General features: G+C 36.1%; 1 protein-coding gene across 4 annotated transcripts; it reads left to right on the top strand.

Annotated features, from left to right (window-relative positions):
- On the top strand, nt 43-8,565 carry LOC107639324 (dual specificity protein kinase splB). 4 transcript variants are annotated; one of them, XM_021121161.1, is made up of 10 exons: nt 43-246; nt 667-1,515; nt 1,597-3,854; nt 3,931-4,017; nt 4,848-5,000; nt 5,548-5,711; nt 5,799-5,946; nt 6,752-6,874; nt 6,968-7,055; nt 7,971-8,565. In XM_021121161.1, exons 2-10 carry the CDS (start codon nt 1,065-1,067, stop codon nt 8,144-8,146), a joined length of 3,648 nt encoding a protein of 1,215 aa, XP_020976820.1. In that variant the 5' UTR covers nt 43-246; nt 667-1,064; the 3' UTR covers nt 8,147-8,565. The 4 variants fall into 4 exon arrangements, with proteins under 4 accessions (XP_020976820.1, XP_016198286.1, XP_016198287.1 ...); XM_016342800.2 differs by having other exon boundaries at nt 667-3,854; XM_021121162.1 differs by lacking the exon at nt 667-1,515 and having other exon boundaries at nt 44-246.

Here is a 10,222-nt window from a genome sequence, read left to right as displayed (position 1 = left end):
GCACGGCTTATTAAGCTTCCAAAAAATTTAAAACTAAAAAGAATGTGTCCACGTAGGAGCATTGGAAGCAACAAAAATATTGCAGAGAGAGAGAGAGAGAGAGAGAGAGAGTGTGTGTGTTTGTTCGTGTTGTGTGAGATCCAACTTTGCTTTTCCATGGCTACGGCCTTCGTGTGTTATTTTGCTACTTCAATCTCGGCAATTCGCCAATGTTGCAATCCGAAGCTCCGGATTGATCCTTGATGCGTAAGCTACGTTAACCCTTTTCCTTTTCGTCAACCTTAAACTTAACTCAATTTATATCAATTGATCCAACTCCAGTTTCTGGATTTCACATATCCGTATTGCAATTGCGTGAACAACTTGAAAATTCTTGCTTTCAGTCTTAAGTACGTTTTCTTGATATGAACAAGGGCGACAAACTTTTTTTATTATGGGAACTCTGTATTTTGATCGATACCGATGTTAAATTTTTCGCATGAACAGCTTGAAAATGCTTACTGTTTCCTTGGTTACCATCCTTTGAAATCTGGAGAATTTCGGATTTTGAGTGATTGACGATATCTGTGTTGAATTCATGTATGAACAGCTTGAGAATATTTATTGCTTAGTTTCACTCTGGAATATTTTGGCTGATAACTCTTACATTTAATTCTTCATACACAGCCTGAAATGCTGATGGAAGTGTTGCGGAAGTCAGTTCACTTCAATTATTAGTTATCACAAGTTTCGTGTCATATTGGCGGTTTTCTGACTCTCAACTCTGTTGTAAATGCCATAAATCAGTCATAGTTACTATTTGCACTTGTAAATATTCCAGGGTTAGTTTCTTTGTGCATATGTGTATGTGAAGTAGGATAGCTAGATAAAGTTGGAATTAGTTTTATGTTTTGTTCTGAGTTTGATTGCTGGTGGTCCCACTCCTCTTGAGAATTTGGGTGTCATCAGGTATGGAAATTTTGGAGATGAATTGGTGTGTCAGTGAACCGGTCACACTTCTTGCGTTATTACTATACCAGTATTTTGCAAAAAGATTTAGTAGCTTGAGCAGCTGAACTGTTGATATGGCACAAAATAAGACAGGTAACAAATTAGGTGCCAACACTGCAAAGGACCTTGGTGTGCTTCCTCAACACATCCAGCCTGAGTTAGGTTGTGGTTCAGATACAGGACAGATTGTGTATAATAATATTGTTCTAGCCACTGGAAGAGGATTTTCAGAGAATATCAGTCATGATGGAGTTTCTGCAGGAAGAGTTCCTGATTCACCTGATATATCTCGAAGTTCTGAGCATAGAATTATGTTGAGTAGGGAGAATGGCCATGTGAGATATGAAGAACTTAGTAATATTTTAGGCTTGAGGAGAATGGACTCTGAGAATGCTGCTGAGATAGCTGAAATTCCCTCTCTAAACAAGCAGGATCAGGAGATGAAAAATGGGGTTCCTGGAGTCAGTTTAAGAAAAACAGTACCTGGAGATCGTGGTACGAGGAACAGAGTTCAATCATCGACTGGTGATCATCCTGGTGCCAGACCGGTTGTATCACCCCTTCTCAGATGTGAGTCTTCACATTCTAATGGATTTTCTGTTTCAGGAACTTTGGATGATTCTTTGCCATGGAAAATGAAGCTTCTATGCAGCTCTGGTGGAAAAATATTACCCAGGCCTAGTGATGGGAAACTCAGATATGTAGGGGGAGAGACCCGCATAATATCTACAAGAAAGGATTTATCATGGGAAGAGCTTGTAAAGAAGACCTCGAGTATTTGTAGGCAACCTCACACAATCAAATACCAGCTTCCTGGGGAGGATCTGGATGCTCTAATATCTGTTTCCTCGGAGGAGGATCTTCAAAATATGACAGAGGAATACCATGGGTTTGAAAGGCGTGAAGGTTCTCAAAGACTTAGAATTTTTTTGGTTCCTTTGACTGAATCTGAAGAGACGCCGTTAACTGAAGTGAGCATGATTCAACAAAGTGATCCTGACTACCAATATGTTGTTGCCGTGAATGGCATAGCAGATCCCAGTCCAAGGAACAACAATGGTGGGATGAGTTTGACCAATGAAGCAAGTCAGTTTGCTCCAGTTTTTCAGAAAATTTCTGCAAATCCCTCTTCTGCCTTTGAGAACAGGGGTGCTATTAATTCTTTAAATGGAGATGGGGTTCTGAACAAATCAGTTTCTCCTATTCCTATTCAGGTATCAGGTTCTAGTGCAGGTTATGTTCCATTTCTTGGTAATGAACGGTTTCAGGGAAGTACCGAGAGCAATGTGTCATTTGTTACTGCTCTGCTACCCCCTGAGAACTCTGGCACTGTCATTGCTGATTGGCAATACCCTCAGCATGCAGCTGCTGGTCAGTCCAAGATACTCAATGGACAGCACTTCGGCAACTACAATCTTGGCAAGGGATTTGTGACTCATGGTTGCGAGGGTAAATTATTTGGTGAAAGGCTGTTTCAAAGGGAAAAGGGAAACTACTTTGGAAATCCTCTTTCATGCTTGGAAGATCCAATTTGTCAACAAGCTGAATCTGATGGAATTTCTGGTTCCCCCTATGGGCTGCCACATGCTTTTTCTGATTCACAATTGCATGAGAGTGCTGTTAGGTCTGGTTACTGCTCACAAGAAAGAATTGGCCAATCTTTTTCCTTGAACCTTGAAAATACTCAATTATCTTCAATCCTTCTTTCTAATATCTCACAAGGGAATCCTTTGGAGCTTCAACGTGATCCTATTCTCCACCATCCCCAAATACAAAGTACGATACCAAAAGGTGACTCCACCGAGCTGTGCAAAAGGCAAGAAATGACATCTTCTTCTCCATATTCAGATTCATTAGGAATGAACTGTGATGTTTATAATGGTAGCATTTCAACTGAAAATAGGTACCCTAAAGCACAGTCCAGATTAACTGACTATAGCTTTGTAGCAAATGATATTCAAGATAACTCTGTTAAATTAGAAAAGATGAAGATAATTGAAGAGTATAATTGCTTTCCGAGTAATAATGGAAATGTTTATGTTGAGAAACCAGCCATCATTGATATGGGAAACATGAGTGAATTGCATCTTTTGGACTCCTTCCTTCCTAGTAACTCAAATTCTCAGGTTAATGTGCAAAAGAATTGGGAGGTTACATCTGAGGATAGAATTCCTGCATCATCTGGTATGGCGGAACTTTCTCCAAATAATATCGTGGACAAGATCCCATCTGATCTTCTTGATATGAGCCAAAGGACTGATGATAGCAAGAAATGTGCATTAGCTGAAGGTTTGAACGGGAAACAAGATATTGACTTTTCATTGACCAGGATATTTGATTTAAATGCCCCATTAAAAGACGAAGAAAGCTCTTCTGGCAAAAGTAATCTGGGCAATAATTTCTTTGAGCTATCCATTAACCCAGACTCTCTTAAATGTGCACCAATTCAGCTTTCTGAGAACCAACTGGCTTCAGGATTTCATGAAAATTCAACACTAAGCTCGGCTAGATTGCACCCTGCTTCACCTCCTGTTGATTATGGTCCAAAGTTCAACTTGCCAATGAATGTGAATACTGCAGGCGAGAATACTTCTTTTAGAAGGGCACCTTCTTTCCTTGATGACTCGGTGAGCAGTACAGATCAAATCATTGATCTGTCAGATCCATCAAAGAATATACAATGGTGTCACGAGGCAAGCCGGGTACAGCCATTTGTAGTAGGAGACAATGTGATTAGTGTTTCTCCTCCAAATGTTGAGTCTTCATTGGTACAGAGCTCAAATTCCGTGGATGATATAGGAAGTGATGTTGGATCCCTTGCTCATACAGAAGCAGAAAGCATCCTCCCAGAGTCTGAACTGGAGGTAGGATATACTGAACTCACATTAGAGTCTATGTTAATTTCTTTACAATTTCTCAATCTCTTATTCTCACTGATAGGATTTTAAAGACAATCAAACAGACAAGCATGACTTCCTTTCTGATGCAATGATAGCAGAAATGGAAGCCAGCATATATGGTTTGCAGGTTGACCCTCACTTATTTGTTAACTCTGTTGGTTTACATTTTTCATGATTCAAAAACTTTTAATTTGGACGTTACGATTCATTTCTTATTCAGCATCCTTAAAAAGACTGAATGTTCTAGTTTCTGATTTAAACTCATTCTTGTCAAGTATGAAAAGATTTTTTTGTCATAATTTCTTGGTGAAATGCTATGTTATAAATGTGGCAATTTAGAATTGCTTATCGCTTAATTGATTTGATAAGTGGCAACATGAAATAATTTTGGATACTCATGATGGCCTCAATTGGTTGCATTTGGAAGACCTGATCAATTATTTAAGGCTTCCAGTTTTGCTGGCAGTGGGGTTGGGGTAAGGTTTTAATCTAGGTCATGCAGCAAAATAAAAGGTACTAGAATGGTGTGGTAGAAAGATTTCCTGGTCTCCTTTATGAATTAAAGTGCATCATTATTTCCTTCTTTCTTTATTTTTTGTTACATCGTGTTCCATATTTCTAACATTTACAAGTTCTGTAGTTATTTCATGGTCATTTTAACCAGTTTGTGGCCGTATTTCTCTATATTCTATTGAACTATATGCTTTGCCAGTCAGTGCCATAATGATTAGAAGATAGTTAAATGCACAGTTAGTGCAGCTGTCTCTATCTGTTATTATTAAATTATAAATCCAAACGCCATTGTTACTTATTTGATTAAAGGGTTGTTACTTATTTGATTAAAGTGCACTCTACTGTTAAATTGCCCTGAAGGAAGCTTATTGCATTTGCTTGGCCATTTTCTTCATATTATATTTACGTTCTTTTCTGCATTTGATCATATATTATTTCATTCAGATAATAAGGAATGCTGATCTCGAAGACCTTTTGGAGTTAGGATCTGGTACTTATGGAACTGTTTATCATGGAAAATGGCGGGGAACAGATGTTGCTATAAAGAGAATTAAAAGGAGCTGCTTTGCAGGGAGATCTTCTGAGCAAGAACGGTTGGTGAGTCATTAGGGCAGTTTTGTTCTCAACAAGTTGTAGTTTATTAATAACATACATCTCTTGCATCTTGGTATACAACCACGGGTTTAACCTTTCCTCATGTAAATAAGTAGAGGGATGAAACTAAGTTGAATTAATATTTCTTCACATCTTGCATCCTGGCTTGTTCCGTCTCCCATCTATCTATGTCTTTCCCTGATCCTTTTTAAAGCAAAGATAGTAAAGCTAGGATTACTCCTAATGGGTAATTAGGGGAGGGGGAATGAGAGTTGATTACGTAATCCCAAACTCAAATGAGACATAGGAAAGGCTAACTTGTAAGCTATGTGCTCAACCGTGCCTATCCCCAAATTTTGATCAATTTAAACGTAAGGTTTTACATTTTGGCCGTAAGAAAAGGAGATGTCTTATGTACTACTGCTATGTGCTCAACCATGCCTATCCCCAAATTTCAATCAATTAAAACATAAGAAAACTATTGGCAGATTATAAAATTATGAAAATATTCTATGTATATGAACCTGGCTATGTTTTTTCACTTGATTAGGCAAAAGACTTCTGGAGAGAGGCACAAATCCTCTCAAATCTTCACCATCCAAATGTGGTGGCATTTTATGGAATAGTACCAGATGGGGTTGGCGGAACCTTAGCAACAGTAACAGAGTTCATGGTTAATGGTTCTCTTAGGCATGTCCTCATCAAGAAAGAAAGGTAGCCTTGGTCCATTTCTGTTAATACCAAATTTATTAACTCGTGTATGCATATAGTGAATCTCCTACTCTCCTACTCTTTATGCAGATTACTAGATCGTCGTAGAAAGCTGATAATTGCCATGGATGCAGCTTTTGGTATGGAATATTTGCACTCGAAAAACATTGTCCATTTTGATTTGAAATGTGACAACTTGCTTGTGAATCTAAGGGATCCACAGCGACCCGTATGCAAAGTAAGAATGGACTAGCACTTATCTTTTGAATTATCAATTTTACTCCAATTAATTTTTTACTCTTTAATTTATCCACTTACAAATTTCATTGTTTTTTAAATCCTAGAATCCTTTCTCTTCTGTTTCCTTTATCTCAATAAAAACACTATCGACTTATATTATAGCCTCTGGCCCATTCTAAATCATGAAGCCATGATTCTAGTTAATTTCTTTTGAATGCCTGTAGTTTTTATCATTCGGCCAATTCTCAAACTAAAATAGTTGTACTAGGAGTGTGTTAGATTTGAAATAATTCTATTTAATTGCCTTCGTTAATATTCTTCTAGTATTTTGGAGATGCTAAGCTCAACTCAATTCTACACTTGATGCAGATTAATGACGTATTCTCAGTTCTCAAGAATTTTTTTTCCTAGTATTCTTTTTTTCTTTCGCAACATATTTATTATTTTTGTTGAAATATGCCGAGGAATAAACTGTCATTTATACCCACAAATGTTCAAAACGCTGGCAAATCTAACGAGAAAACAAAACTGATATTGTACTCATGAAAAATGGGTTCCAATAGACAAAACTATCTAAACACTAAAAAAACTACCAGAATTCCCAAACTATCCCTCCTAACGTAAACACAACTCTAACTCTACCCCATTCCCAATCCCCAACCCTTCATCACTTCATCCCACTATTCTATGCTAAGATATATTGTTCTACACAAGAGTAATATATTATTTTACTCTTTTGTCTAGTTCCTTACTTTATTATTTCCACTGAGTAACCATGAATCTTAACAATTTTTCTTTCCCAGGTTGGAGATTTTGGATTATCAAGGATCAAACGAAATACACTTGTGTCTGGGGGTGTACGAGGAACCCTTCCATGGATGGCACCAGAGCTGTTGAATGGCAGCAGTAGCCGGGTTTCTGAAAAGGTAACTAGGACATTTCAAATGAATTTCAGCAATTTATGGGGATCTATGAATCTTTTGTCTGGTATTTAGGTTGTGGAATAATGATTTTGACAGGTTGATGTTTTCTCCTTTGGCATCTCATTGTGGGAGTTATTCACAGGGGAGGAACCATATGCAGACATGCATTGTGGTGCCATTATTGGTAAGAAAATCTCAAAGAAAAATCTCTAATTATGTCTCATTTTATCTGAGAAATAGTTACAGAAGTGAAACTTGGAATCATAACAAACAAAAGGAAAGCTAAAATCTTGCGAGTAAAGTATTAGAAAAAATTTCCTGGAAGGAATAAAACATCATAAAGAGAAATGAAACCTTACTCTAAGGAGTAGCATTTTTTCTGCATTTGGTCAGCTGTGACAGATATGTGTAAGGGGAATGAGTTTAGAGGCTTGTGCTTCTTTCTTAAGCTATCTAGTGCTTCAATTCTTTTAGATTGTAGCATTAAACATTTGTGATTGATCATTGTAGCTGAGTTGACTCACTGCTCTTAGTTTTATACCAAGAGTTTTGTTTCGATGAAAAGACAATAAAACAAACAAGTTGTTCCAAAATGCAAGTAGCATAATTGTTCAAGGTCAAATCGTTTATCATTTTGTGAATTAGAAATTAAGGATTAATGTTAGCCTGAATTTTGAACTGTTAAGCACCTAAGGAAAGTCGGAAACCAAACCTTAAAAACTAGTTATTATGGGGAAAGAACCAAATAATAATTCTCCTTAAATACGTAGCCCTCTCCATGTCGTTCACAACTGGGCTCTAATACATTGTTAAGAACGTGAGAGAAGTGGGGAACCTCAATGTATAATCTAGCTGTTTTGGGAAAAGAATCAATCTCTGTAAATATAGTTATCATCAATGTATATCATCCCATACTACTAAATTTGGAACGTGATAAAGTTATATACACAGCATTAGGATATCCTGAAATTCATTCCAGAATTCAGAATAAACACTGTACATTACTTGCCCTTAATGTGTACCAACCTTGAAGAATACCGACAGCTTAATTACATCAATTACTGACAAGCTTTCCTGATGATGAATATTGTCCATTTAGGGGGGATTGTAAAGAACACTCTTCGACCACCTATTCCGGAACGCTGTGATCCTGGATGGAGGAAGCTAATGGAAGAGTGCTGGTCAGCTGACCCCAACAGCCGACCATCATTCACGGAGATAACCAGCAGGTTACGATCCATGTCTATAGCACTTCAAGTAAAGGGAACTTCATGAGGTAAGACCTACCAGTGCTTCATGAGACCAAGACATAAATTTTGCAGTTAATTTCAATTGCCCGGGACCTTCATCTTATACACAACCTTTAAAGAAGCACTCAAGAAGACTACGACTGAGATTGGCGTGCGGGTTATCAGGATAATTTGGCTATTGTTTCTTGTTATTTTTTATAGTTGTGATATATTCATTTGTTTATTCTTTTCTGTAAAAGCTTAGGTTGAGAGCATGGTACAGTTGTTTTGATCTACCAATTTTCTGCTTGGTGCATGATTGGACATTCTGCCAGAAAACATAGAAGGGAAAAAGAGTGGCACAAAGAAAAGCTTCTTTGATGTATATAATATAAAAAGACTACAGTGTGTATGATTTTATTAATGTAATTATCCTCTCTAATCCTTCCCCTTATCTTTTTTGGACACAACGTTGTAACTTTTATATTTATATTTTTAATTTTTTTAAGTTTTAGCCTATAGTGTTAGTGTCCTTTTGCATGCCTTTTACATGGTGAACTTTAATGTTATTTACTTTTTTACTCTTTTACATGAGAGTTTAATTAGAAAATTAGCCAATATCAGTCAATTATTTTGAAATTTTATTTTTATCTTCACATTTACATTTACATTTTCTCTTACCCTCTCTTCATCTTGCATCCACTGCAATCTCACTGCTTGCTAGCGATGTAAGATCTAGAAAATTATTTAGTTAATTTCTTAATTTTAAATTGGATTGAAAGAAACTATCTGGTTTAATTTAATTGACTGAAAATTTAAAATTCACAATTAAGGAATTTGCTAATATATTTTAAATTTGATAAATTGTTTGAAACAAGAGAGTAATTTAAAAAAAAAAAAAAAGAGTTTCTATTGTAGGTAATTGAACATGCTTTGCTTTGCCTAGTTCAATACAAGCTATGACAAAATAAATAAAGATAAAATGAGTTAAAAAAGTATTTTGAGCAAAAACAAAATAGATATTTCTTAGTTAGGGCCAACGAGGTGAAATGGAAAACCTTTCTTTAACCCAAAGGACGAAGAAAAAAAAGCGAATTCATTATTTACTTTCTCTTTCAAATTCACATTTTGATCAAACTAGAACTCTTCACAAGCATATCAATTTCCAAAGCAAGAACTCGAGAAAACTTTGTTCCTTTCTCATTTTTCATTATATTCAAGTTTAAGGTTTTAAGAACCTAAATCTATGAATTTTGATTCGTGAAGGCATCTTTAGTGTGAGTTCTAGGAGCTTTCTATTGGGTTATGGTACAAGGTCAGAAAAAACCTTTTCTTTCCATTTATCAGAATTTCTAGCAAAACCCTTGGTTGAGTTTGATTGAAAATTTGGTTGTTTGATTTATTAGGGATTGGATTAAGCCAAGTTGTGAACCTACAAGGCTAAAGAGATCATCACTTGAGTTAGTGATTGGTTTGTTTGATTTGTTATCTCTACAATTTCTCATAATGTATTTTGATGATTAACAAATCTACATATACTTTAATAATCTCATTAACGTATTGTCTAACATTTGCTCATGTGCGATAATGAACTAAAGAACTTTTCCTTAAGTAATAAAAGCAAACTAGGTAATTTCTGAACATGAAAAAGTCAAAATATAAATATATGCAATCTCATAAGCTAAGTTGAGTGAATTAACTACCACAGAGGTTGTTTAGATATCTCAGAAGGGAAATTGCACAACTCAAAAACTCATAGGTCCCACTTTCACTAGCGAAACCGATGAAAGCAGGAAAATCACTTACCTTAGAAACGTGTCTTAGTTTCTAATGTTTGAAAATGAGTGTGCTTAAGAAGCCAAACTGTTTGAGAGGTTTCTACTGTCATCTGCAACGAAGTAATAGAGTTACTTTTTAGCAAAAGGCACTAACACAAGTCAAAAGTGATTTGATTTTCACCTCTCTTTTAGGAACATGGAGACGAAGACAGAAGGAGGGTTTTCAACAAAGCTATATTTTCAAGGTTCTATATTTCTTCTTTCTTTCTTCTAATTTAGAAGAAATTTCATTTCTTCAAGCTGGAATCTAAGCACATTATTGTTTTATACCTTATATATTAGAC

The sequence above is a fragment of the Arachis ipaensis genome, chromosome B04 (assembly GCF_000816755.2).
Source record: "Arachis ipaensis cultivar K30076 chromosome B04, Araip1.1, whole genome shotgun sequence".
Taxonomy (NCBI): domain Eukaryota; kingdom Viridiplantae; phylum Streptophyta; class Magnoliopsida; order Fabales; family Fabaceae; genus Arachis; species Arachis ipaensis.
This window is presented reverse-complemented; position numbering and strand designations above follow the sequence as displayed.

Excerpts from the sequence above, each read along its gene's own strand:
- LOC107639324 (XM_016342800.2), top strand. The coding sequence starts at position 1,065 with ATGGCACAAAATAAGACAGGTAACAAATTAGGTGCCAACACTGCAAAG. Across the intron at positions 5,712-5,798 it reads GTCCTCATCAAGAAAGAAAG|ATTACTAGATCGTCGTAGAA; the intron begins GTAGCCTTGGTC and ends CTCTTTATGCAG. Across the intron at positions 7,056-7,970 it reads GCATTGTGGTGCCATTATTG|GGGGGATTGTAAAGAACACT; the intron begins GTAAGAAAATCT and ends TTGTCCATTTAG.